The sequence below is a fragment of the Rhizophagus irregularis genome, chromosome 14 (assembly GCF_026210795.1).
Source record: "Rhizophagus irregularis chromosome 14, complete sequence".
Lineage (NCBI taxonomy): Eukaryota > Fungi > Glomeromycota > Glomeromycetes > Glomerales > Glomeraceae > Rhizophagus > Rhizophagus irregularis.
Window position 1 is genome coordinate 3,789,387 of NC_089442.1, and position 24,981 is coordinate 3,814,367.

The 24,981-nt window shown below is 29.7% G+C and overlaps 14 protein-coding genes across 14 annotated transcripts; 6 read left to right on the forward strand and 8 right to left on the reverse strand.

Annotated features, from left to right (window-relative positions):
- Positions 1–39: 39 nt before the first annotated feature.
- OCT59_006512 (MOB kinase activator 1B) lies at positions 40–1,081 on the forward strand (the record flags this gene model as incomplete). The annotated part of the gene is made up of 3 exons (XM_025318284.2): positions 40–56; positions 281–444; positions 512–1,081. 3 exons carry the CDS (start codon positions 40–42, stop codon positions 982–984), a joined length of 654 nt encoding a protein of 217 aa, XP_025176484.1. The 3' UTR covers positions 985–1,081.
- OCT59_006513 (uncharacterized protein) lies at positions 1,076–2,649 on the reverse strand. The gene is made up of 4 exons (XM_025319904.2): positions 2,446–2,649; positions 2,086–2,358; positions 1,421–2,020; positions 1,076–1,350 (listed from the first exon to the last, which is right to left on the reverse strand). The coding sequence occupies exons 1-4, from the start codon at positions 2,573–2,575 to the stop codon at positions 1,166–1,168; spliced, it is 1,188 nt and encodes a 395-aa protein (XP_025176485.1). The 5' UTR covers positions 2,576–2,649; the 3' UTR covers positions 1,076–1,165.
- A 140-nt stretch (positions 2,650–2,789) lies between these two features.
- On the reverse strand, positions 2,790–3,484 carry OCT59_006514 (uncharacterized protein; the record flags this gene model as incomplete). The annotated part of the gene is made up of 3 exons (XM_025318285.2): positions 2,790–2,964; positions 3,048–3,230; positions 3,306–3,484. 3 exons carry the CDS (start codon positions 3,482–3,484, stop codon positions 2,790–2,792), a joined length of 537 nt encoding a protein of 178 aa, XP_025176486.1.
- Positions 3,485–4,224: 740 nt separating this feature from the next.
- On the forward strand, positions 4,225–5,012 carry OCT59_006515 (uncharacterized protein; the record flags this gene model as incomplete). The annotated part of the gene is made up of 5 exons (XM_025326337.1): positions 4,225–4,273; positions 4,339–4,514; positions 4,593–4,661; positions 4,724–4,753; positions 4,830–5,012. 5 exons carry the CDS (start codon positions 4,225–4,227, stop codon positions 5,010–5,012), a joined length of 507 nt encoding a protein of 168 aa, XP_025176487.1.
- A 164-nt stretch (positions 5,013–5,176) lies between these two features.
- OCT59_006516 (uncharacterized protein) lies at positions 5,177–6,065 on the reverse strand. The gene is made up of 2 exons (XM_025332135.2): positions 5,664–6,065; positions 5,177–5,581 (listed from the first exon to the last, which is right to left on the reverse strand). Exons 1-2 carry the CDS (start codon positions 5,911–5,913, stop codon positions 5,295–5,297), a joined length of 537 nt encoding a protein of 178 aa, XP_025176488.1. The 5' UTR covers positions 5,914–6,065; the 3' UTR covers positions 5,177–5,294.
- Positions 6,066–6,433: 368 nt separating this feature from the next.
- Positions 6,434–7,756, forward strand: OCT59_006517 (uncharacterized protein; the record flags this gene model as incomplete). Its single annotated transcript, XM_066141311.1, has 7 exons — positions 6,434–6,457; positions 6,638–6,648; positions 6,727–6,847; positions 6,933–7,026; positions 7,095–7,116; positions 7,312–7,370; positions 7,454–7,756. 7 exons carry the CDS (start codon positions 6,434–6,436, stop codon positions 7,510–7,512), a joined length of 390 nt encoding a protein of 129 aa, XP_065998111.1. The 3' UTR covers positions 7,513–7,756.
- A 994-nt stretch (positions 7,757–8,750) lies between these two features.
- Positions 8,751–9,285, reverse strand: OCT59_006518 (uncharacterized protein; the record flags this gene model as incomplete). Its single annotated transcript, XM_066141312.1, has 4 exons — positions 8,751–8,798; positions 8,871–8,880; positions 8,952–9,124; positions 9,217–9,285. The coding sequence occupies 4 exons, from the start codon at positions 9,283–9,285 to the stop codon at positions 8,751–8,753; spliced, it is 300 nt and encodes a 99-aa protein (XP_065998112.1).
- Positions 9,286–11,015: 1,730 nt separating this feature from the next.
- On the forward strand, positions 11,016–12,878 carry OCT59_006519 (uncharacterized protein). Its single transcript, XM_025318286.2, has 7 exons — positions 11,016–11,343; positions 11,473–11,553; positions 11,631–11,883; positions 11,954–12,047; positions 12,121–12,337; positions 12,411–12,499; positions 12,583–12,878. The coding sequence occupies exons 1-7, from the start codon at positions 11,130–11,132 to the stop codon at positions 12,667–12,669; spliced, it is 1,035 nt and encodes a 344-aa protein (XP_025176490.1). The 5' UTR covers positions 11,016–11,129; the 3' UTR covers positions 12,670–12,878.
- Positions 12,879–13,366: 488 nt separating this feature from the next.
- Positions 13,367–15,292, reverse strand: OCT59_006520 (biotin synthase). Its single transcript, XM_025318287.2, has 7 exons — positions 15,043–15,292; positions 14,713–14,915; positions 14,541–14,624; positions 14,100–14,445; positions 13,893–14,003; positions 13,694–13,799; positions 13,367–13,622 (listed from the first exon to the last, which is right to left on the reverse strand). The coding sequence occupies exons 1-7, from the start codon at positions 15,259–15,261 to the stop codon at positions 13,528–13,530; spliced, it is 1,164 nt and encodes a 387-aa protein (XP_025176491.1). The 5' UTR covers positions 15,262–15,292; the 3' UTR covers positions 13,367–13,527.
- Positions 15,293–15,599: 307 nt separating this feature from the next.
- Positions 15,600–16,551, forward strand: OCT59_006521 (uncharacterized protein; the record flags this gene model as incomplete). Its single annotated transcript, XM_025318288.2, has 3 exons — positions 15,600–15,668; positions 15,744–16,421; positions 16,504–16,551. 3 exons carry the CDS (start codon positions 15,600–15,602, stop codon positions 16,549–16,551), a joined length of 795 nt encoding a protein of 264 aa, XP_025176492.1.
- On the reverse strand, positions 16,428–18,252 carry OCT59_006522 (snoRNA-binding rRNA-processing protein imp4). Its single transcript, XM_066141313.1, has 8 exons — positions 18,182–18,252; positions 18,012–18,120; positions 17,853–17,940; positions 17,635–17,744; positions 17,430–17,562; positions 17,196–17,350; positions 17,031–17,125; positions 16,428–16,957 (listed from the first exon to the last, which is right to left on the reverse strand). Exons 3-8 carry the CDS (start codon positions 17,872–17,874, stop codon positions 16,849–16,851), a joined length of 624 nt encoding a protein of 207 aa, XP_065998113.1. The 5' UTR covers positions 17,875–17,940; positions 18,012–18,120; positions 18,182–18,252; the 3' UTR covers positions 16,428–16,848.
- A 32-nt stretch (positions 18,253–18,284) lies between these two features.
- OCT59_006523 (uncharacterized protein) lies at positions 18,285–19,108 on the forward strand. The gene is made up of 4 exons (XM_025318289.2): positions 18,285–18,451; positions 18,521–18,598; positions 18,666–18,779; positions 18,847–19,108. The coding sequence occupies exons 1-4, from the start codon at positions 18,327–18,329 to the stop codon at positions 19,040–19,042; spliced, it is 513 nt and encodes a 170-aa protein (XP_025176494.1). The 5' UTR covers positions 18,285–18,326; the 3' UTR covers positions 19,043–19,108.
- OCT59_006524 (uncharacterized protein) lies at positions 19,096–21,476 on the reverse strand. The gene is made up of 9 exons (XM_025318290.2): positions 21,332–21,476; positions 21,035–21,219; positions 20,715–20,936; positions 20,481–20,633; positions 20,205–20,402; positions 20,056–20,136; positions 19,877–19,984; positions 19,721–19,792; positions 19,096–19,650 (listed from the first exon to the last, which is right to left on the reverse strand). The coding sequence occupies exons 1-9, from the start codon at positions 21,387–21,389 to the stop codon at positions 19,336–19,338; spliced, it is 1,392 nt and encodes a 463-aa protein (XP_025176495.1). The 5' UTR covers positions 21,390–21,476; the 3' UTR covers positions 19,096–19,335.
- A 271-nt stretch (positions 21,477–21,747) lies between these two features.
- Positions 21,748–23,998, reverse strand: OCT59_006525 (uncharacterized protein). The gene is made up of 7 exons (XM_025318291.2): positions 23,690–23,998; positions 23,582–23,611; positions 23,471–23,510; positions 23,303–23,387; positions 23,176–23,218; positions 22,828–23,106; positions 21,748–22,751 (listed from the first exon to the last, which is right to left on the reverse strand). The coding sequence occupies exons 1-7, from the start codon at positions 23,886–23,888 to the stop codon at positions 21,964–21,966; spliced, it is 1,464 nt and encodes a 487-aa protein (XP_025176496.1). The 5' UTR covers positions 23,889–23,998; the 3' UTR covers positions 21,748–21,963.
- Between the last annotated feature and the right edge of the window lie 983 nt (positions 23,999–24,981).

Here is a 24,981-nt window from a genome sequence, read left to right on the forward strand (position 1 = left end):
TCTTAGAGAATCAAAAAGAAATTTCTTCGATCGTTTATAATGAATTTTCTAGGATTGTAAGTATTTATTCACTCGTCTTTGTTTTTAAAATTACGTACAATATGTACTTCCCAGAGGAATGCTTTCTTCTTTCTCTGACCGTAATACGTATATATATATATGAAATAAAACTTGAAGGCGTAACTAGTTCATGACGTAATGGTTTAAACTTGAAATCCCTTGGGAAGTATATATATTCGTAACATGATCATTTGTTAAAATTCTATTTACGTAAATTTAGAACAAGCAAGAATAAAACGTTCAAACCAAAAAAGAAAGTGCCGGAAGGTACAAAACAATATCAACTTAAACAATTTGCGGAAGCTACGCTTGGTTCAGGTAACTTGAAACTGGCAGTAGTCTTGCCCGAAGGCGAAGATCTTAATGAATGGTTGGCTGTGAACAGTGAGTATAAGAAAGAAGAATCGATCAAGTATTTCGAATAGTAACTAATTCATTCTATTTATTATAGCATACGATTTTTTCAATCAAATAAATATGCTTTACGGTACGATTACGGAATTTTGTACGCCACAAGAATGTCCAGTAATGTCAGCTGGACCACAAGTTGAATATCATTGGTCAGATGGAGAGAAATTTAAGAAACCAACTAAATTATCAGCACCAGAATATGTTGACCATTTAATGGAATGGGTACAAAATCAATTAGATGACGAAACAATATTTCCGAGTAAAATTAGAGTTCCATTTCCAAAGAATTTTGAACAAGTAGTAAAAACAATATTCAAACGGTTATTTAGAGTGTACGCGCATATTTATTTATCACATTTTTCAGTTATAGTTGCATTAGGAGAAGAAGCTCATTTGAATACTAGTTTTAAACATTATATTTACTTTGTACAAGAATTTCAATTAATTGAAAAAAAAGAATTACAACCACTAGCTGATCTAATCATTCGTCTAACCAGTCAAGATCAAATTTAATAATTTGTATAATCGTATTGTATAATGATACATATATGTGTGTATATATATATTTATATATCTTAAAATAAAATGTAAATTAATATATATATATATATACTATTTGATACAATAATATTTTTTTTTATTTACTGATATAGTTTTTATTTATTATTACTTTACACTCTTAATAAAATATTACTTATCTGCTACGACTTCTTGAATAAGACCTATGGCGCGAAGGTCGATATGAGGAAGAAGAGAATGATTTACCTCTACGATAACTTGGTTCGTATCGATCGTAACTTCTTGATCTTGATCGTGATCTGGAACGTGAATATGACACACGTCTACGCCTTCTGCTATTTCGACTACTATTTGGTACATCTATATGAAGAAAAGTAAATTAATTAATATTAATAATTTGACAAATTTAGCAGCTTAGAATATTACTTACATCTATCAGCTCTCCAGTCTCCACCTCTTCTTCTAGGAGACCTTGACCTGCTTCTACTTCTGGATTTTCTTGGTGGGGGAGATCTAGATCTACTGTAACTTCTAATCCTTCTACCACCGCTTTTACTATTTCTATTTTTACTTGAACTTCTATCTCTCTTACTTCTTTCTCCACTCTTACTTCTTTCTCCGCTCTTACTTCTTTCTCCGCTCTTACTTCTTTCTCCGCTCTTACTTCTTTCTCCGCTCTTACTTCTTTCTCCGCTCTTACTTCTTTCTCCGCTCTTACTTCTTTCTCCACTTTTACTTCTTTCTCTACTTTTACTACTTCTTGACTTCACTTCCCCTTCCTCCTCTTCTTCCTCTCCTTCTTGTTCCTGTTTTTCCTTTTGTTCTTCTTCTTGTTCTTCATCCTTTGTATCAGAAGATTTTTCTTCCTCGTCTGCAAGTCCTTGCAAAACACTTTCACGTAGTGGTAATTCTCCGTTTTCTTCTAATACATGTCTCTTTAACATTCTTGGCAATATAGTATCACATACTCTTTCTTCTTTCAACAATTCTTCAATAAACTCATCAACACATACAATTTCAAAATCTCCTTCTATATTAATTAAATTATTAATAATAATTATATTATTTATATTATTACCATAATATGTTACATACCGCTTGTTCTTTTTCTTAATTTTCTATAATCATTAAGTAATGGTTCAAGAGTTTGATAAATCTCTAATGAATTTCCCACTAGTCTCAAATAAAATGCTCCAAGTACCCTTAAATATTTATAATCCTCATTTCTAATAAATTCCATAACAATATCTTTGTTTGGTTGTAATTGAAGTAATTTCAACGTCAAACAAAGAAATTCTGTGGGCTTTTGATTTCCATATTCACCTCCAAATGATGTCAATTCTATTGCTCTATCAATTAACGTCTCGGCTAATAAATAAAGTAATTTTAACTTCTTTTTTTTTATATTATTATTGTTTCAGATTGAGGTTAAAATCTAATTTACAATATTCATACCAGTCAAACCGAAACAGAATTCTTTCCAATAAAGTGATTCATAAATCCTTGTTCTCATTATTTTTTCTATGAGATATTGTGGATTTGTTCCATGTACAGCTATTGCATCGGATACTGTTCTATTCGCCATGATTTTAAATAACAAATAATTAACAATACTATTTTGAAAGAAAAATAAATAAGGTTTTATGAGCGAAAGATTTAAAATTATATTTAGTAAGTTTATCCAATCATTTTAAGATATGACAACCAATTTACACGTGATTCATCGTGATTCATAATGAAATTTATTATAAAAATTATCATAGTAAAAAAGGAATTTTTATTCATAACCATTTTCTGTGCTATATTTGCATAGTTATTCTTATAGATTTTGTAGGACATATGGGAACATCTAGCAGATATTCATCAGCAGATTGAGCGAAATTTTGAGTCCAATAATTATTCCTAAAGCCAGAGCCGAAATGTGTAAATTTTCTATTTAATATATTTGCTCGATGACCTCGTGAATTCATCCAACTACAGAAATTATACGTATATATAAATACGGTTTGCTCGTTTTTTTTTTTAAAAAAAAAGACATTCTATTAATTAGTGCTCACGCTCTTATGACTCTAGATTCTTCTTTCTCTGTAAAGCCATACGCAATATTTTCACCGGCCATCCACCAATCAAATCCTTGATTACTTATTCGAGTACCTAATGATCCAGATACATCATCATGCGTTAAATTTTTGGTTAAAGCCATATAATTTGTATGAAGCTGTGCTGCTTTCACTAATCGCCTATTTTTTCGTTAATATAGTATAGTATATGTCAAAATATATATGTATTATGTAAATATCACTCACTATACTCACTTATCCAAAGCCAAGGGTCTAACATTAGCGTTTGCACGTTCTCTGTTAACCAAACAAAGTAAGGAAATTGTATTTAATAAAAATTCATCCGAAGGAGATGATATTGGTGCAGCATTAATTTTAAATGTTGCCAACGATACTACGACAATCGTTAACGTTATATACATTATAAATTTCATCTTTAGTAATAAAAAGAAAAAAAAATTTTGAGGGATGAAAAATAAGAATATTCTAAATGACCAATATTTATATAAAATTAGTTTCTTTATAGTGTTATTTTTTTTTTGTTCTCACACCGCGGTTTAAATATGGGCCGGTACATGACGTACTTAGTAATCTCATTATATCTGAAATTTCGTAATTTATTTATTACATTGCATTGTATTAATCGTAATTTTGTATTACCCAATTTAAAACTGAAAATTCTTTTAAGAACATCAAGTTATTATAACGCCAAATGTATTACTTATAAATCGTAGATCATTATTAGATCAACCTTATTTGATCATTGTTATAATTATAAGAAATCATAATAATAGAAACCAATCGCAAATTTTATATTTCATTGTTTTCTTAATATAGAATGAAAATTAATAATTATTTAACATTCTTTTGAATTAAATGAAGCTTTTCATTCCAAAAAACAAATAAAATAATTAAATAATCCTTATATGGTAAAAAAAAATTAATTTGTTTTTAGACCATATATCTATCATATGATTTTTGATTACAATGCTAATCTAGTCTGATTCATTTCCCATCGTCCCCATCAAAGTATGATGAATAAATTAAAAGTTTAATTCGTAGGATTTAATAGTTAAAAAAAATTATTTGTTAAAAAAAACTCTCATTGTCCTTCGTTTCTTTCTTAAAATCAAAATTTTTCCTAATTTCCTAATTTCGAATTTCATAAAAAAATATGGAAACTTTTATCGATAAAGAAGGCTTAAATAATAACTGTCTTATTGGTAAATATGATACCCAAAAATTTTATTTTTTATAAAAGATTTTCTCATTCTTTAATTAATTTTAGGAACTTATATTGCGATTTTCTTTCATTTGATAATCTGGGCAACTTGTCTATTTGTTTCCGAATTTGCACGCAGAAGAAGACCGCTGTCATTACCTGGATTGATTAATGAAGTTTCTCCTCCCCAGCAAGATGGAATCCCTGAAACCATTGAAGTGCCAATCATCGCCAATAGAGTGGTAAAAACATTTACAAAAGAGAAAAACAAAAAAAAACCATAATAAAGTTCTGATGATTTTTAATATTATTTCTTTTAGGATAACCTTTACACAAAAGTTACAAATGCTGCTAAAGATTCGTTGTTGATGATTGTGATTGCTACGCTCGTAAGTGTTTATTTATCGTAAATAGACTAATGCTTTTAACAATAATTTTAAATTAAATTTAGGCGACTCAAACAGGATATGGTGCGACTACAGTAAGTAGAAGTCGGTTGAAATTTCGTATCTTATTTAGACATTTCCTTTTAAGTTAACCTCAATTTTTCTTCTCAGACTTCCGCAATTCTCGCTTGGATTTTCTTCATCGTGTCAGTTTGTTGGATTCTTTCCATCATATTCTTTGATCAAACCTGGATTCCATTAATCTTATTAGCAATTGCCCTTTCATTCATTTCAGCGATTTTCGCGTTGTCTTTCCAACCGGCTGGTCAGCCTGAATTGGATTTATTATTTTAATGAGTTGAAAAAGGCATTAATTCAAAATTTTCTTTGGATTTTTACTACTACAGATGTTGATTATAACATAGTTGATTTTTTATAAATTAACTGTCAAAATATGATTCATATTATTGCAATTTTATCAATACTGCGCATCATGTAATCTAATCAAAATTTAAAATAGTATCATTTTAACCCTTTTTCGGTTTAAAATTATAGTATAAAAATGTTATTTTATTAGAAGATTGACAAAATAAGTAATTAAATAATTTTTATTCTAGAATTATATTAAATAAAATATTATTTATCTAATGAAAAACAAACACTTGTCATAAAAATTATGAAAGTTAACAACAATGTAGAAAACGATGTTGTTTTAACGGCAACACTAGAAATTGGAGTAGGTGATGCTTTATTCGAGGATGCGGCTGAAGTGGATGCGGTAGATACTGAAGGAGGGATAGTTGAAGGAGGGATAGTTGAAGGAGGGATAGTTGAAGGAGGGATAGTTGAAGAGGTAAATGTTGGTTTCGGGTTATAATAAGTATCAATACATGAATCTCTGCAAGCTGCGTAATTTGGATCCGCTAATTTATAGAAAGGAGAGAATTAAACAAATGTTATTATCCCATCTTTTTTTTAAAAAAAAAAATTCAGTAAAATACTAACCTGGATTACACTTTCCTATACATGCTATTGTATCATTAACTTGTTGTTCAGTAGGATTTGGTACACCTGCACATTTCGCACGGCAAGCTTGATCATCTCCGCATTGACTGATTTCTAAACATGTTTCTATTCCATTGGGTGCGGGCGAAGCTGTTGGTGTAGGCGTTCCAGCAGTAGGAGCACCGTCTTGTGCTCTTACTATACTTAATAAAAGCAACAATAAAGATACAAAAATTGTCCCCTTTTTCATTTTTTTTTTTAAAAAGATTTTTTTTTCTCTTAAATTAAAATTCAGGATGGGAGTACTTATTTATATGATTTTTATCATCGTAATAAATAATAATAATAAGTGGGAGAAAATAATTATTATATTAAGTTTTAATTTTATGTTAAAAATAGAATAAACAATTACTATGAAAATTTCTTTATTTAACACTTTGTTTATATGATTTTAATGTTTACTGGAAAGTTCTGTGCGCTAACCTAAAAAAAGAGCTGTTGTTACTATATTTAAACCTTTCTCTACAGAATCTACAGAAACATTTGCTCAGGAGATTTCCTGTTAAAAAGCCTTCTCTCGTGATTTTCATAAACAATATGATCTGATCGTCCATGTTGATCGTTTCAACAATTTTAACATCACAATTTCGTGTATCTCAATAAATACTTAATAGTAAATAGGTTATTTATAGGTTATATTTCTCACCTCATTTTTGTAGGCCATATGACGAATGTGGCGGTGTCAAAACCTCACATGGTTCAATGTTAGAATGAAGTTCTTCCCTTATGAATCTGTAATTAAAATTACCATATTTCTTGCATTTGACCTTTCATGAAAATAAGATCAACATAATGTGAAAAATTTTCTAAATGTATCAAAGTATAACCCAACAGTGTTGAACGAAAGGAAACTGGGATTTTATGATTTATAATGTTTTTTGATGTGATTACACGCGCTTACACTAAGTTGAAAGATACATGTGATGTAAACAGAACTTTATTTGACTTTCATTACCAGAATACCAGATATTAGAATTCTCTTTAAATTCCTTTATGTTTTTAGTTTGAATGCCGAATTTGATTTTTTTTGGTCCTTGGATCCTTTCTCTTTGGATGATTCTTTGTTGGTCCCAAAAAATTTTCCCTTTCCTTACTTGAACCTCTTACAAAATTTTCATAATAGTGTTTGTATTCTTCAGTTTTCATTTTGATCCGACACAAAATTTTTCGATTTTCTGGGATTCCTTTGTAATTTGAATTATGATGTAGGGAAGCGGAGCATGCACTCTTACTGTTGGATTTGATTTTCTACAAGACCACCTTTGGCTTTCATTTCACTTCCTTCCTTTGGATATGCATTCCGGTATATAACGTTATTCCAGATGGCGTAGCAGAGGAGCTTTTTTGTTGTTAGTGAGCTTGTACTTTTAGAGCTTACAAGTACAGAATTACTGTAAGATAAGCTTCAAATTTCCTTTCCCTGATTTTACTATTATGACCGCCATAAAATTTCCCATTCTACATATATATTTCCTACCAACCGGATATAAAAAAAGTACTTTGGATTGTCTTTAAGAAACTTTTTAAATGGGGCTCGAATACGAGAGCACCACATTTCTGGTGTTTCATAATCGTGTTTGTAATGCAGACGCATTAGCGCTTGTACTTCTTTAGGGTCTATATCACAATTGGGAGAATTTCATACAGGTTTTAACCATCCTTACAATGTATTGTATTTGAGTGTTTAAGTGGTTTTGTTTTATGAAGTATTTTATCGATTTATACAATAGAATATCATGATTCAAATATGTTTCAAGATTGTAGCGAGGATGTGCTGGAAACATATTAGCTTTTTCCGAAAAATTGTCATTCCTGTACGTATTATAGGCGCAGTAGATTACAAAAGCAGATGGATTAATATTTATATCAATTGTAAAATGCAGATACAGTTTATATTTTTTCGTGAAGTAATACGAGAAAAGGCCAGCCGGCTTCTTTTCATGTACAACTTTACAAAAAATATAATAAAAGAGCAATTTAAACGTGTATGCGTGTTTTATACTGTATATATTCTCAAATAAAGTCTTATTAATCTACTATTATTTATACCGTGGATGGTTAACCCGCTTAATTTAGCTGAAATACAGCTACACATTCGGCCTAAAAACTACAAGATCGTCTCTTTGATTCTTATATAATTACCACGTGTACGTTACGAATTGTCAAAATTCGTTAAGAAAAATTTTATTTGTCGTTGAACTAGTATATTATAAGGTAATCTAGTGATATGAATAGAATTTAATAGCGCAGTAACTAGTGAATTTAATGTCAGTTGTAATGTAAAAAGATCAAAGTACTTCCAGGTACGGTATATGATTATGAGGCAATACTATGTTGAAATTCATAGTGATTAAAAATAAGAAAAACTACTTTTTGGAATTACTTTAGACTTGTTCTTGGCATTTTTGTTCAAGTTATTCGACATAATTACATAAATAACCAGCAGGGGAATCCAATCTAAGTTATAATATCATTAGACCTAAATTTCATTCACAGAGAAATGATAAAATAATTCACTAAACTAAACAATATACAATATCATCAAACCTACCCGAGTGTATAAACCGTAAGTTCCTTATTTTTTTCTCTTCCATCCCAACAGCTTCACACGGAGAATAAAGTATCTTTCATGCAGAAGTTTTGTCCCATTTTCACCTTTTAAAAGATTTACCAGTTTCTGAACATCTATACTCAGTAGAAACCTTTTGAATGGTGAGATCTCCACGTCTTCCCATAATCTTTCTCTTCACTGAGACAATTGCAGATACAATTCGATGGCGATTTTTAAAAAAAATGTAACTTCACTCCATCAACATTCCCAAATCCTCTGTCTATAAAATTCCAAAATGAATTTAGGAGCCACAATTCCAGATGATCCTTCTTTAAACTTTCTACTTCATATTCATTAATCTGTGAATCAAGATAGTAACTTACAATCCAGGAATGAAAAGAGAATAATTTACTATCAGTACACACTATTCGAATCCAATTGTGATCAAAATGTGTTTGTCGATTGTATGAAGAATCTCACTGCTGAGATTTAAATATAGCTTTTCTGAGTTCCCGGATGTCAAACTATAACAGGATGTACAAGGTAAGTATTACGATCATAATAGTATTACCAACAAGATATATAAAAATACCTGCCACTCGAAAACTGTTAAGACACGTTAATAAGTTTCTGGCATTGGCTTAGGCTTATATTCTCGAATTTCATCAAGTTCAGACTCAGTGAAAACTTCTTCATTGACGTAAATTTTATCATTTGGATCTAAAACAAATGAATGACATAGGCTTCTGAAAGTCGCAAAATAGGTAATAGAGCCTGAGCTTTGTTCAATACATAAAGGATATTTGCTATTCATGCCTACATTTAATACAAAAATTGTAGAGTGCATCTTCTACCATTTTTTTCAGTAGAACGAGTCCATTTTCTAAGTCATCCATTTTATCTTTCCGAAATTTGACAAATCCACTTTTGACTTCAACTTACTATCTTCCATAACAGTATCATCATTACCAGAAATGTCTCAGGACGAAGATTCAACATAGTCGTCAGCATTCTGGTTCAGATTCTAAGTCTTCTTCGGTTTCATTAGTTAAACACATCTCTTTTACAAACTCGTCGTGAAGTGATAAATCATTCTTGGACTTTTAATACTTTCGTTATCACTTTCATCATCGTGATCTTGATTTGCCCGGAGAGCTGAGATCTAGGTGTTGAGAAGAAAGTTAATTTACTGCGCACAATGGGGTTCATCATTCTTGACTCTGTTCGATGGCGGTTGAAATTCACTTAGAGCTTCTTCCTCATCGTTGATTTTTCTGGGAAGTTTTTAATTGTATTGTACACTAAAATTCGTCCTGCGACTTCGTGTGCCGATTATAAAGGCGAAATCATGTTATTAGCCGAGATCTATTACTTATAGCAACGACAAAATCTAAACATGTCCTGCAGTGTGAGGCTTCTATAACCAATTCCTCTCATAACTAATTGACTGTCCACGACTATAGAACTAATAATTAAGAACCGACATCAGTTCACCTTCTTTCGATTAATGCTGTTGCAAGTAAACTCTCGTAATTTTTCTTCAGCTTATTCCCGTGAGGTGTGTGAGTAGGCAAATCTTCTGTAAAAGGCCACTAGACTCCGGGTTTAGTTCTTTGAGGTTATCGCGTAACATCATTCGTAAAATTGTCATTTCTAGCTTAATTCATGTAGTATCTAGAGAGGCGCAGTAGCGGCATGTGATCACGTGATTATGTAATTATCGGTAGGGCTCGGTGATTTTTACTGTAACTCGGTGAAATTTTGTAAAAATAAAAATAAAAAATAAAAATATAGCCGCGTTGGCACTGTTCCCCCTTATTCATATTTAACTTAAAATATGTGTTATATTACACCCCGACCATTCGACACGAAATTTTACTAGGACATTCTTCCATTACCATTTTAACATAATATACAAGATCTCTGAGATTTCTTAATTTTATTAGGGAGTACTTTAGAATTTAAAGATCAAAATATCTAATAAAACTTGTGTCTTTTTTTATTAAAAGTCTTCAGGATTCACGTGAGCAAGGTTAAAACGTAAGAGAATAATCATCTAACCGTTAACCTTTATTTCAATCAAGATTTTTCTTGTCATGGATGTATCAGCAATTCGTTAAAGCGCTTGTTCTATCGGAAGTCGGTGATGGCGAGTCATTATAAATGGTCGGCTATATACAGAATTGTTATGGTTAATTGCACCCCAAAGCGTCTGCGGCAGTAAATGTTACTTTTTTCACACTGCTTATCAGGTGATTAGTCTCACATGATTGTTTTGCAACCTGACAACCTGTACACATTTGTACTTACGTCATCTTTCAAGATAATAAAATTATTTAAATCCGCCAAATTTTTAATTTCAGTTAGCCGTTAATCATTCAAATAACGCGAAATGATTAAATAATCAGCATATAAACGTGTTTTTCTGGTCAAGCTGTGGCACAGGACGGAAACTTCTTGTAAAATGTATATTAAGAACCATAAATGGGAACAAATAAAAATCACATTCATTTTTCGGAGTTGGTTATCCCGCAGATTCGCTTTTAGTAGTCCATTCCAAATTTAGTCCCAATTTAGAAATCTAAATGACAATAGTAATTACTTAAACATCAAAAATTGATTTGGGAATCTTTAGCTGAATTTGTGCACAATTGTTTGTCTCTCACCTTTCACAAGTTTGTACGAAACCTGTTTCTTTTTTTTACTATACGCGTAATTTTAGAACTTGGTAGTTTTTTTTCGGTTCTTTTATACTCATAATATACCTCATAATATACTCATAATATACTCATATTTACGCGTTAAAACTTTGACTAACCTTTTAAACTTTTACCCGTCAGCAAAATATATTTGAAATGTCTACTTCAGATCTACAAACTAAGTTTAATGATTCTGATAAAGAAAACGCTATGGACGACCGATACGAAGAACAAGAGAGTGACGATTCAATTGTATATTCTGCAAAAATCGATGAAATTCTTGGGTGTAAAACATATAACCCGGATCAGAGTAAAGACGAGAAACGTTGGTTACGAAAGGAGTACAGAAATCTTATAAATACTACGGAAGGTAAACTACATAAATTGTGCATCGACTCAAAAATAAGATAGTAATCAATGATATATCGCGCTTTTTATATTTCTCATGTCTAATTAAATAAATGTAATATACATGTGATTTTTATTATTTTATTTATAGAGAATAGACTTGAATACTTAAGACCTGAATCGGAAGGTCTTATACAAAATATTAGGAAAGCAAACAGCTTAAATAGAAAAGGTATATAATAGTGTAAATGTATATGTAACCTCTATTATGTTTTATGATATATTAACAAAATCTTTCAAATGAAATAGTAAAGAATACGCACGAAGCAACTCTTGATGCGCGTCTTTTAGTATTGACTTGTAATCTGGGAGTTCAAAGAGCTCGTCGTATGAAATTAGACAATAATTCTTTTGACATTGATAGTTATATATCAAAATTAATTACATTTATGGGAGGCAGACAAATGGATAATGATAGTGATGAGCACTTGGAATTGAATTGGGAAGCTGTTGGAAGATTAGCCTCTCGATTTACAAATCGAGTACCGACAAGTGACTTTATGTGAGTAAATTGCGATATCTAAGACGACTTAATAAAAATAAAATATCGAACAATTTTGTTATTTGTATAGGCTCGGACCTCTTTCTATTGAAACAAAAGAACGCGAAAAAAAAATACGACATTCCTTGAATAAAGATAAAAATTCCTTGAAAGAGCCTGAACAGGTAGACAGTCATGATTTAAGGAAAGCCTTTTTATTTTTATAACAACTTTATTTAATGTTATTATTTCAAATAGTTAAAAGAAAAAGACATCGAAAGGCAGGAAAATGAGACGACAAGAAATGTTAAAATGGTTTTTGACATTTTAGGAGAAAACCAACCGATAAATTTCTTTGAATTTATCATTAATCCTGAATCATTTGGTCAAACTGTCGAGAATCTATTTTATTTATCGTTTTTGATACGTGATGGTAAAGTAAGCATAGACGATGATTCCGGACAACCGATACTTAGTAAGTATAGTAATTTTAAAGTTTTTTTTATTAACTGAATATTTAATTCGACTGTTATATATAAATTAATTAGTGTTATGTCAACCACCGACCTCTGAGAATTACGCGGAAGGTTTGATCAAAAAGCAGTTAGTAATGGAAATTGATATGAACATGTGGCAGGTAATTAAATTTATAATTTCATATTAATTATATTCTATTGAAATATAGTCACCTTTCCTTAATAATATAATTTATTTTAAAAGGAACTTATTGAAGTATATGAAATTAATGAATCGGTTATTCCAACACGAGTCAGTCACAAACAAACTAATGGAAGATGGTTAGGGTAAAGAAAAAAGGATATACGATAAATTCGAGATTATAAAAGGCAAGCTTGTGTCGTTACAATTCAAAATTTTTCTTTTTACCCGACCAAATACAAAAGTTTAAGGTAAGATTAGTCTTTAAATCGTTGGTTCTTGTAAATATAATAGGTAAGTATTAATTGGGCAAGCTAATGTTATAATAATATAATAAAGAGTTACGTTTTAAAATCACAAATTGTATAATAAATTTTCAATGGGCTTATTTAATAGAAAATCATTACTCTAGCACAATTAGTCTCTTACAAAGAATTTTATCCGGCCATTCAGATTCAGTGAGATATTGTTCTACCTTAATATATTATAAATATATTGTACATTCAAAAAAAAAAAATATATTAAATAAATATAATTTATCCCGTTTCTCCAGCTCAAGAAGTGTCGAAACAAATTTTTTTATCAGTATGTGAATCGGTTACGTAAATAACATGAATATATAATATTTAGAGTTACTATAGTTACTATTGAAAGAATCTGAATCTATAGTCAAGCATGATTTATTTCGATTTTTGTAATTTCAATTAGTGAGTCTGTAGAGAATTCACATTTATTAATAACATAATTGCATAATTGTATACTTCATATTGAAGTTTAATAAAAAGCAATCCTTAAATGAACATGCAAATTTATCAAAATTAAATGGCTCAGTCATATTTATATTTAACATTTGTATAAAGAAAATTAATATTATTATTACCTATTTATTTTTATAGTTCATCATTAAAAAAATTACCAATTAAATTTTTTTTTAAAATAAAATAAATCAATTTTATACATTTTAAGATAATGATAATTGATAATAAATAATGCTACATTTATATAAAGTTACAAAATATTTTGTGTTTGTTTTTCTTGAACTTCATTAATTTTATTAGAAGGTGAAGTACCTTGATCAAAATTCGGAGGTTTAGGAATAAGACCTTTAAATGTGAAGAAAATCTCAATTAATATGAATTCAATAAAAATAAAATAATTATAACAATTTATTTACCTAATGTTTTAAACATTTCTTGATCAGAATTAAAATCATTATTATCGGTTGTTAATAATTTATCACCAGTAAAAATAGAATTTGCACCAGCAAAGAAACACAAAGCCTATTAAAAATGAAAATAATCATAATAAAAAGCAATATTTAATATTAAAAAGCAAGTATTATGTATAGTTCATAAATAATTTAAAATAGTTACTTGTTCAGGTTGAGAAAATCGTACACGACCAGCTGATAATCTAACCATTGACTTTGGCATGACTATACGAGCTGTTGAAATCATACGAACCATTTCCCAAATTGATACAGGCTAAAAATTATCAAATATTTAATTTGTCAAAAAAATAAAAATAAAAATAAAAATAAAATCGTTAATTTGAATATAGGAAACTCATATATATATTACTTCTTGTTTCTCCAAGGGTGTACCTTCAACTTGTACAAGAGCATTAATAGGAACACTTTCAGGATGTTGTGGCATTGTTGCTAAAGTATGTAACATCCCAACACGATCCTCAGGAGTTTCACCTAATCCAATAATACCACCGGAACATACAGATATACCAGCCTCACGAACATTTGAAATTGTTTCAAGACGTTCATCATATGATCTTGTGGTAATTATTTTTGGATAATACTCCCGTGAAGTATCCAAATTATGATTATAAGCCGTTAAACCAGCTTCTTTTAATGCTTTTGCTTGCGATTCATTTAACATTCCTAATGTACAACAAACTTCCATGCCCATAGATCTATTACATAAAACGGAAAATTTCAACATTTTTTAATTACATAATAATATTCATGAAGTTAAAAATTTACGCGATTTAACATTTTTTTAATGTACCTGATCTCTTTTACGTAACCTATGATTTTGTTGAAATTGCTTTTTCTACCATGAAGATCTCTCCACGCGGCTCCCATGCAAAATCTATTCAGTCCGTGTATGGAAATTAAATTTCAATAAATGTCATACATTCTAACAACTCATATTAAGAAAAATGCATCACTAAAGTTACCTAGTACTACCGGCTTCTTTTGCTTTCCTGGCAGCTACAAGTACTTCATCATTGTCTAATAACTTCGTTGCTTTTACCAGAGTTTTATATTTTGAAGATTGTGGACAATAAGCACAATCTTCTGAACATCCTCCTGTTTTTATACTTAATAAGGTACATTGTTGTACGGCGAGCGGATCAAAATTCTCGCGGTGTACTTTTGCCTTTTATTTAAAATTATGTTAAATTTCTTTATTTAAATTTTTTGGACATCAATCCTTGCGGAAATTCCGAAATTCACGAGAAATTCCGCGGAATTCTGTCACAAGATTTTTATTATTTTTAACTTACACCAAAATATAAAAGATCCATCATAGGTGAATCATAAATTGATTTTATTTCTTTTCTGGTCCAATCATTTCTCATATGTCCAGAAGCGAATAATCCAGCTGCTGAAAGTGGTCTTGTATAAGTTGGTGTTGCCGTAGCTAACTCGCGAACTTGAGTTATTGATAAAAGTTTAGCCGATATTAAATTATTATTCTTCGGAGTTAATAAACGGAATGCCATAATTAACGACTCGATGATAATATTTTTTTTTTTTTGTGAAGAGAGGGAAATCTTTGAAGCTTTTATATCTTTTCTAACTTGCGTATCAGTAACACACCGTATATTAAAATTTTAGATTTGATTTGCAGATCCTAAGATCCTGCCTTATAATCTTCTTAGTCTTTATAAATCGTGCGATTTTTAGTAAATTTCTGTTCGGATTAGGATATTTCATAAAATTGATCAACTATTAATTTAATAATTACTAAACTAAAAAAAAAATAATTTCTGATTTTCGAACGGAAGTTCTATTGATACGATTAATTACTCCCCACCCAACACGAAAGACAAACTAGATAATGAAGTTATGGTGTTTTAAAGTCCAACAACCTCGATTTTATTATAATATACCTCGTTTCTATATATCGGTATGCGACTTTAAATATTCAGCTTTTTTTTAAAAAAATATATATTAGTTTATGATTCAAAATTTTTCATTTTAGAATTTTTGTAAATTAACTTCAAATAAATCTATAATTTCAATCCAAGAATTATTGATAAAAAATGGATCAAATCGATTCATTAGTACAAATATACAAAAATCGACTACTTCTAATACATGTAGTAAACCCTTGAATCCTTATCAAAAACGTATAGATAGAAATAAATCTTTTCTCATGTATACGACAGCTATACTTATTTGTGGCATAGGTTTTACTTATGCTTCAGTCCCTTTGTATCGAATGTTTTGTCAAACAACAGGATTTAGTGGAACTCCTATAACAAATAGTTCAAAGTTCGGTCCTGAAAGACTTGTACCAGCAAAAGAATCACGTAGAATTAGAGTACATTTCAATGCAGATACTTCACTTGCTCTTGATTGGAGTTTTATTCCTCAGCAGCGTGAAGTTTATGTTTTACCTGGTGAAACTGCTTTGGCTTTTTATACAGCAAAAAATAAATCAGATCAAGATATTATTGGGTTGGCAACTTATAATGTGACTCCTAATAAAGCTGGTCAATATTTTAATAAGATACAATGTTTTTGTTTTGAAGAACAAAAATTACAAGCTGGAGAAGCTGTAGATATGCCAGTTTTCTTTTTCATAGATCCAGAATTTCCCGAGGACCCTTCAATGAGAGATGTTGATACAATAACATTATCTTATACATTTTTCAAGGTAAGATAAGATATATCGAATCATTTTTTAATTGTTTACTAAATCATGAATGTAACTATTATAATTTTATCCTCCTATTTAGGCAAAATATGATAATAATGGAACTTTAATACCAGTACCGACGTTATAGGTTAATTAGTTTATTATTACATGTTGAGACAGCTATTATCTTATAATTAAATACTACTATGAAACAATCTTTCAATTTTATATAAACTCCTAATTTGTTCTTTCTTAAGCTTATTGTTCTTCTTTATGTAACATCATCAACAATTACTTTCAAGAGCAGAAATAACAAATTTCTATAAGTGATCCCGTTTTCTTGCTGTACGTTGATAAGGCCGTAACACCCATTCGGTATCAGCATCTTTCAAATCGACGGTTCCCAACTTGATTTCGTAAACTAAAATAAAAGAAATGTTGATATTTAAAATTCTAAAATAAGATAACAAAAATACCTACCTCGCATTTCAAAACGTGGACCAACTTCGGCCAATTGTACTTCTTTATTATTTATTTTTACATACACACTGTGTCTAAAGACGGAAAAAATTTTTGAATTTATGATAATGTTTTAAACATCAAATTGTAAAAACTTTTCCCATTTACCGGAATGATATATAATCGCTATCATTTGCAAAGGTCATTACACGCTTACTATCTTCTCTAGGAACTGGGAACAAATATTTAATAATGCTCATCACCTACAGAATGGAAAAATTATTATGTTTTGTTATAATAATTTATTTGTGCTCGTACTTATTATATCCTTACCCGCCGGCCTAGATTGGAATTAAAATTATGAAATATTAGATGTGGAAATGCTTCCGAAACTGTGCCTTCATCTTGAATATCATGTCGAAGTACGACATTATGTAATGAAAAGAAAGCTGTAGGTCCATAGGGAAGATGACATACAATCAATCCATCTGGAAATGGGAATATTAGTATAATTTTTGAAACAATCTCTTTTGAAAAATAAATAAAATAAATGCGTATTTATTTTACCTGGTTCACCACGATGTTCGTGTAATATTATTAAATCAGTGACATCATTGGCTCTACATGCATCAACCAAATCTTTGACTACATAACTACCACGATTTATACGTTGTGAATTAGGAAAGACTAAACGCATTTCCTGTTTAACAAGTGTAAAAAATGTGAACCTTTAATATAACCTTCAGTATAATAATAATATTTTATAAATTACCTTTGCAAATTGAGAAAGTCTACTACTTGGATCACGTGAAGTTGTTATCAGAATTTTTGGATCATATATTCCAGCGTTTGCGTATTCATCGTCGATATGTGTAGTGGGTTCTTGTGATATTTAAATTATAATATATATATATATATATGAATACAATGAAAACAGATAAATAAATTGATAAATGGTTGAATTTGAATTTCAATTATATGTTATTGTACCAGGTACCAGGTTGCGCTTCATCAAAATTTAAGTCTTTTTGAAGCTTTGTAGCTTCCGCACGCAATTCAGTCGGTATAGGCTTTCCCTCTAATGAAATATAATTGGATCGATTAACTAAGTATATTATAACTTATTATAATTATGAAGTAACTTGTTACCTCGAATAGCTTCTTTGATTTTTTGTTTTCTTTCATAAATTTGTTTTTCCTTGGTCTCTAAAGACTTTCTGTATAAATATTCTCGACGAAGTCGTGTCTGCCTACGAATCTAATGTATAGTTAAAATAAATTGGTCAAATAAGAAAGTGATAAAGAGAGAAATATATTACCATATTTGAAATTAACAGAGAAAAAATTTTTTTTTTTTTATCGATCCTTTTTTATATGCTGCATTAGTATCACGAAAAATTTTCCGATTTTTGATGATCTTTTACATAGATTTTTTTTTTTACTTGCTTTTTATAAACAAGAATTATGTCTAAAATATCAACAAATAGTAAAAAAAAAAGTGGCCAAAAACATCAAAATACATTTTCTTTCCAATCGAATAAAAATTCAAAAAAGACAAAATATATTAATTCTTTACCTATAAATGGACTGTAAGAAAGAAAAAAAAAAATCTTTTTTAAATTTTTAATAGATATATATGTATTTTTCTTTTTTTTTAGTTGTCATAAATGCAAAGAAATTATTGAATGGCGTAAGAAATATAAAAAGTATAAACCTTTGACGACCTTGAAACGTTGGTAAATTTCCAAAAAAATAAAACTTTGTTGATGAAATATTTAATTTAATAGAATTTTTATATATTAGTGTAAATTGTAACGAAAAGGCTGTGAAAGAAGCTTATCATATTTTATGTAGCAAGTGTGCCACAGATAAAAAAGTATGCGCAAAATGTCAAGAATCTGCAGAGATAGTATCAAGGTCAGTTAGGTAATTAATTATAAGAATAAAGTTGTTATAATGTTAATCTTGTTATTTCTTTGTATAGTAATAATAAAAGTGATAAGGAGTTATTGAAAGAACAGCAAGAACGGGAAAAGGTGTTAGAGTCATTACCGGAACGTAAGAGAAGAACATATCTTCGCCAATTGGAACGTGGTAAAGCACCTCCCTTAAGTCTCGTTCAAGATTTGGATGAATTAGATGATTTTTCAGATGAAAGTGATGAAAGTGATAAAAATTAACAAATTTATTTAATTGTGAATTTTATTCAATAAATACATTTTTAAAAAATTGGTTTAAATTAATAACTATTAACTTTATTAAAATTGAAATTTGTTTTTCCCGGCCTTATTTTTTTTTTGCATAAAAATCAACCAAAAATTTACGTGAATAAATAATAATTGTAATAAAAAAAAAGTATTACACTGAAAGAAAAAATATATAAAACTAAACATCAAAAAAATATATCAAAAATATGTTACAATATTCTTTTATGAAAGAAGAAAATTCCTGCATAAAACAATTCATTACATCCTTAAGACTCTAAAAAGTACAATTCAACGGCTCCAGTTACTGCTTCAATATTAATTTGTGAGGACTTTTCATCATCACCATGTCCTTTACGGCCTTTATGACCATGACGACATTTTTTGGTTTTCTTCATCGTTCTCTTGTGCATCTTTCTCATTTTCTTTTTATATAAATCATCATCGTCGTCATCGTCATCTTTCTTATTTTTATAACCAACTTTGACATTTCGTGTTTTCTTTATATAAGTAATGTCTTGACCTTCAATGTAGGAATATCCAATCAATGTGGAAACGGAGAAATCTCCATGGTATGTATCAGGCTAACATAAAAAAAAGCTGAATTAGAAATATGTTTCATAATATAAATAATATTTAGCATATAATACATACCACAGTTGCAACGACACCACCATTAACAGATCCAGCTTTGAGATTGAGAATTTGTTTTTCTTTCAATTCATTCTAATTAAATTATTTATATATAAGCGTATATACATTAATAAAATAATATAAAGCTATGTTCAAAAAAATTAATTAAATACATACGACTGAAATGTCCAAATGGCCATTAATAGATTTGGCAGTAACCGATACATTATCAGCCCAAGGGTTGACAAGGGCATTGATTTCAATGGCACCATTTACAGTACGAACCTAAATGATAAAGATGGATAAGTAAAAATGACATTAAATAAATAATTCAAAAATTTACTGAATTCACTTACGTCCAAACTTTCGGAAACAACATATCCACCTTGAATATGTCCATTAACAGTAGTTATTTCGGTAATACTAGCACTGATATCCTAAAACAGAAAACAACCGGGTTATTATAACACGAACAAAATGAATATATATATATATAATTACTTACTTTAGCGCGAATGTGTCCATTTTTGGTCTTAAAATTAACGTAAGCGAAATCAACTCCACCTAAATTTTCAGCCAAAATCCAGCTGTTTGGTACATCTACTAAAAGAGATCTAAAGAAATGTGTATTATTTGGAATGGTTATGATAGTATCAACTTTAACACATTTTTGTGTGGGACGAGGACCGTTAAATGATGGTGCCTATATTATATGTGAAAATTATGAAAAAATTAATCATACATATACGTATTTCTTCAAATATTCTTAATTTTAAAGTACCTCAACAACAATAGTATAGTCATCATCGATAATATCAATTTTAATATCAACTTCTTTTTGGAGAGAATCCTCAGAAAGTTTAATTATATTTGTAATATTGATAAAAGCTTGATCTTTAGAATGAGTATCTTGACGGATGATAACGCTTCCATGCTAAAAAAAAAAACTTCAATAAATAAATAGAGCTTATTAATCATTATATTTATAGTAAATAAAAAATTCAATATAATTTACCACTGAAATTCCTTTAACACTAAAGACCAAACCAGTAACATCACGAGGATCCAATAACAATTCACTCGGGCCATTCCATTTTATTGTAGGTTCACAAACAGGAGATTCTGGGGGACTAGGAACTGGTGGAGCATTATATGGCACTTCAGGTGATCCAATTTCTGGTTCATGATGAGGTCCCAAGCCAGGAAATTGTATCAAAATGTATTGATCATCGAAATTCTAAAATAATATGTACAGACAATTTGTTTTAGAAGATTTGTATATAAGCAATATGCATCATAGTTAATATATTTGATGAAATGAAATAATATACATACATTATTCATCATAAAGTAAGAAAGCCCAGCAAACAAAAACCTTCCTCCCAAGAATAAAATTAATACAGCAATTAAAGCTTTCCTCCAAGCCTTCCTTCTTTGCTGATGGTGTTGATAACAACATTCATGTGTATTAAAAGCAGGTGTGTAATGGGGTTTCTCACTATAAGGAGGTAAATCTCGTTCTTTTGGGTAATAATATTTGATACAATAATTTTTTTTTTAAAAATAAATAAATAAATTAAATAAATTACAAATGTTTAAACTTATTTCACTTGCTCTTTTAACGTCACTTACCACTAGGGACTTGAGGCTCCTCAAGCGGAATAGCAGTATATCCAGATTTTTCAGTCATTATAAATAAAATATTTGTTACGAACGTTAAAGAAAATTTGGAAAAAAGAAAGGCAGCCACCAAAAAAACTTTAAAATAAACCAAAATGAAACTTAGTGTAACAGAATTAAAAATTTAATTATGTTGTTATTATGTAAATTTTTGTAAATACGGAATTTACGGAATTTAGTCATGAGAACTTCTGCGACATAAACTTGATCCTTGGCTAATTTATGTATTAGTTGTACTTATTTGTACACAACTTATATTTGTTAAGTAAAAGGCGTTGATTATCACTAACTGTTATTAATATCTGAAATTCCGTTTCCATAAACGGAATATTTCACAATCATCCATAGTAAAATTGTAAACATAACCGATTTTCACCATCAGATTTTTGATGGATAAATTAATTTATTTATTTTGATTATAATTCTAGAACAGAAATTTTAACATAGTACATGGCATTAGATTAAATAGATATTATTAATAAATCATAATTCTTATCTAAAATAAAACTACAATTACAATTACATATTTCTTTTATAATTAATAATTTTTTAAAAAAAATGTTTGTTGGGAGAGTGTTTCTTTTTTAGAAGATCCACTGCATAAATATAGATGCAATTATAAAGCCGGGTATCAAAGTCATTGTATTCGAACTAGTTATTGAGCTTGCCCCACTCTTTTTATTTTCATTAGGTTGACCATTATTAGTACCTTTATTAGAACCACCAGCATTAGTACTGTTGTCTCCAGCATTACCCACTGGTTTACTTAAGTCAGTGTATGCACAGTTGGCATCTTGGCAGAGACATTGATTAGCAATGGGATCCCACCAAACTGAATCACAAGTTGTTGGAACACGGAAACGGTCACCACCTTTTGGAACAGGATTGGCAAGACTTGGATTTTCACTAGGGCATCCGTAACAAGTATTCCATACTACAGTGTTGAAATTACAATTTTGTACAAGTCCTTCGTCAACCTGTCCGTTTCCGTCATCATCCAATCCATTGCAGATTTCTTTTCCAATTTTAGGAACTTGACACGAGAAAGGTGCGAAATCTTTAAGTTGATCTGCTGGAACTGGATTTTTCATCCATTCCAACAATTGTTGACTCGTTACGAACCAAGTGTCCGGTTGTGCAACAGCCCAATCTAGAAATTCTTCAAGCATTTGAAGATTTTTAGCAGGATCTGTGGCACCAGGAGCCAATGGAACACCGGGAAGTTGGTTAAGATGAGCAGGATGAAGGAATAAACCGAAGGGTGTTTTTCCTTGTTTTGCATGACGTAGGAAATTGTCCTGTAACCATCCCTTAACTACGTCAGGTGTTCCATCGAGATGTGGATCCATTAAATGTGGAGTACCCTTATCATCTGTTAATTAATTTAAATTCATGAATTAGCAAAGAATTATAAATTACCTATTCAGCTAAAAGAAAAAAAAAATCACCTATAATAGCAGCCATTGGGATTTCGAATAAACCGGGATGAATAGTTGTATCACAGAAACCTTTCCAACAATCATTATATAGACCATAATCCATGGTATAAGGCCAAGTAGCATCATCTGTCAATGCAGTTGTTGAGGAATCATACAGAATCCCTTGTTGAGCAATTACGTCAAAAGTTTTTGGTTGCCAATTGAGGAAAGGAGATCGCCACCCCGCTATCTTGCCATTTGGGATACCAGCAAAAGCGTTAAGTGATTTTTTACATCCAATAATTTCATCTATAACAAATCAAAATTAGAGATCACGTTATAAAACTAAACGAATAATAATTTTTTTTTATAACTTACCATCGAAAGGATCTTGAGGATGTGTCATAGTATGATCTGCAACCTGTTCAATACATTAAATTTAATTTTTATCTCTTAAAGAGAAAATATACACACAGATATATTAATATGAAAAAAGATCACATACCTCATTTCCAGCTGCATACCACTGCGTTACCAATGAAAAATCTGTATATTGGATACTAACGTAATAAGTAGCTCTAATTGGACATCTATTAAAAAAAAATATATTATATATATTAAAATTAAAATTTTAAATTTTAAATAGGTTTGTTTTTTTATAAATTATAATTACCCATTCGGATTTTTCCTTTTCCCAATAAGGCTGTTTGCAACTAAAAAAAAAATAATTTTTGTCAAATGGAGAAACGCATGATGAATCACATACAAATTAATATGCTCTTACCTTTTAAGGTACCTTCTTGAACGGAATCATCTAAATCAAAGAATTGAAATTTATTAAATTTATTATCAACAATATATTATTCTTATAAAAATTAAATAATTTTCTTACCGAAAGTTAAAAGGAAAAATTGAGGAGTTTTTTCAAGTGGTAAACCACCTGGAGGGTTAACGGAAGGGCAAAAACATTTTGGTGGTTGACAAGCGGTGGGGTCACAAGCAGCAGCCTCAGCACTCTCGAGACGATTTACGACTCCAAGAAGGGTACAGGTGAGGGTTAGAGAAAGTATTCCCAAGAATTTTTTAACCATTGTTGTTATTAATATTTAATTTTATTAACAATATAAAAAAAAATTTTCGTAACAAAAAAACTTATATTAATTTAATAAAAAAAATTGTTTTTTTTAATAAGAAATAATAAAAAAAAAAAAATAATTTTCTTGTAGAAAAAATTAAAAGTGGGAACCTCTAAAGAAAAAAATTTTTTTTTTGAATGTGTTCATCAAACTCGCGGGATAAATTTATACTCGCGACAAGATAAATGCTTCCAGACTATTTTTGGTTGCAAATTCTAAAATTACACTGTTGAATAGTTTTAGTAATAAATAAATTAAATAATATTTGTTATTTTGTGTTTACTCTTGTGTTAATTAAATAGGTATGTGCGATATGGGTCGTTACTGCTAATCAAACCAGCATACAAATAAAAAGTTTATATTTAATAGAATTTCCTATTTTGTAAGTAGCTTTTTAGAGCTATGCGGGGAAAAGAAGACTGTATAACCGCGCTCTAATTAATTATGCATATGTAAGTAAATGATCAAAACTTTAATGAACACAACATAATAAAAGGGATGAAATTTTTATCCCTACTGCGAATTTCAAAAATGCCAAGAAATTGGAGAAAATAGAAAAACCTGCTTCCAAATTATATGGCGTAAAACGATCCTTTATGGAACCCAAACTTCTATAGGAAACGTGAAGGTTTATATATAGAACGTTTCATTTCAAAATCTATTATTATAATAACTATTATACTATGATCAAAGGATGCATATTACTACGAAAGGCTAATAGAAGATGCAAAATAAAATATTACTAATTAAAGTTAGTTAATTGGTTAATGTTGCATACCCCGTTTCTGAATTAAGATTGGTACAAGCTAATTATATGTGGTATCATAAAAATTGGACACAAAAAAAAGTGATTAATCACGTGAATACTACTGCCAAAATTGGATTCATATTATAGAATATCAAAAAAGAAATTTATCATGTGAAAGATAATTGTAAGTAAAATTAACGGGATTATCGAAGTATAGTTTTTCCGTCTTTATAAACTGTCTTTCTGCATGGTAGTAACCTTATCTTACTTTAACGAATACTTTTGGGAAAGGACCGGGAG

Bases quoted from the DNA above. Each gene is read 5' to 3' on its own strand.
- OCT59_006525 (XM_025318291.2), bottom strand. From the start codon at position 23,888: ATGGTTAAAAAATTCTTGGGAATACTTTCTCTAACCCTCACCTGTACC. The intron at 23,511-23,581 runs GTAAGAGCATAT...TTTTTTTTTTAG, and splicing joins TCAAGAAGGTACCTTAAAAG to TTGCAAACAGCCTTATTGGG. The intron at 23,107-23,175 runs GTAAGTTATAAA...GATTTGTTATAG, and splicing joins TCCTCAAGATCCTTTCGATG to ATGAAATTATTGGATGTAAA.
- OCT59_006519 (XM_025318286.2), top strand. From the start codon at position 11,130: ATGTCTACTTCAGATCTACAAACTAAGTTTAATGATTCTGATAAAGAA. The intron at 11,554-11,630 runs GTATATAATAGT...CAAATGAAATAG, and splicing joins AAACAGCTTAAATAGAAAAG to TAAAGAATACGCACGAAGCA. The intron at 11,884-11,953 runs GTGAGTAAATTG...TTATTTGTATAG, and splicing joins GTACCGACAAGTGACTTTAT to GCTCGGACCTCTTTCTATTG.
- OCT59_006524 (XM_025318290.2), bottom strand. From the start codon at position 21,389: ATGACTGAAAAATCTGGATATACTGCTATTCCGCTTGAGGAGCCTCAA. The intron at 19,985-20,055 runs GTAAGTGAATTC...TTTATCATTTAG, and splicing joins TTGTTTCCGAAAGTTTGGAC to GTTCGTACTGTAAATGGTGC. The intron at 19,651-19,720 runs GTATGTATTATA...TTTTTATGTTAG, and splicing joins GTGGTGTCGTTGCAACTGTG to CCTGATACATACCATGGAGA.
- OCT59_006516 (XM_025332135.2), bottom strand. From the start codon at position 5,913: ATGAAAAAGGGGACAATTTTTGTATCTTTATTGTTGCTTTTATTAAGT. The intron at 5,582-5,663 runs GTTAGTATTTTA...TCTATAAATTAG, and splicing joins TATAGGAAAGTGTAATCCAG to CGGATCCAAATTACGCAGCT.
- OCT59_006523 (XM_025318289.2), top strand. From the start codon at position 18,327: ATGTCTAAAATATCAACAAATAGTAAAAAAAAAAGTGGCCAAAAACAT. The intron at 18,452-18,520 runs GTAAGAAAGAAA...CTTTTTTTTTAG, and splicing joins TCTTTACCTATAAATGGACT to TTGTCATAAATGCAAAGAAA. The intron at 18,599-18,665 runs GTAAATTTCCAA...TTTATATATTAG, and splicing joins TTGACGACCTTGAAACGTTG to TGTAAATTGTAACGAAAAGG.
- OCT59_006513 (XM_025319904.2), bottom strand. From the start codon at position 2,575: ATGGCGAATAGAACAGTATCCGATGCAATAGCTGTACATGGAACAAAT. The intron at 2,021-2,085 runs GTATGTAACATA...TAATTAATATAG, and splicing joins ATTAAGAAAAAGAACAAGCG to AAGGAGATTTTGAAATTGTA. The intron at 1,351-1,420 runs GTAAGTAATATT...TTCTTCATATAG, and splicing joins AGACTGGAGAGCTGATAGAT to ATGTACCAAATAGTAGTCGA.
- OCT59_006520 (XM_025318287.2), bottom strand. From the start codon at position 15,261: ATGGCATTCCGTTTATTAACTCCGAAGAATAATAATTTAATATCGGCT. The intron at 14,916-15,042 runs GTAAGTTAAAAA...TTTAAATAAAAG, and splicing joins TGGATCTTTTATATTTTGGT to GCAAAAGTACACCGCGAGAA. The intron at 14,625-14,712 runs GTAACTTTAGTG...CGGACTGAATAG, and splicing joins AAAGAAGCCGGTAGTACTAG to ATTTTGCATGGGAGCCGCGT.
- OCT59_006522 (XM_066141313.1), bottom strand. From the start codon at position 17,874: ATGAAGCGCAACCTGGTACCTG. The intron at 17,351-17,429 runs GTAAAATAAATA...TCCCATTTCCAG, and splicing joins CGAACATCGTGGTGAACCAG to ATGGATTGATTGTATGTCAT. The intron at 16,958-17,030 runs GTAAATGGGAAA...TTCCGTCTTTAG, and splicing joins AGCGATTATATATCATTCCG to ACACAGTGTGTATGTAAAAA.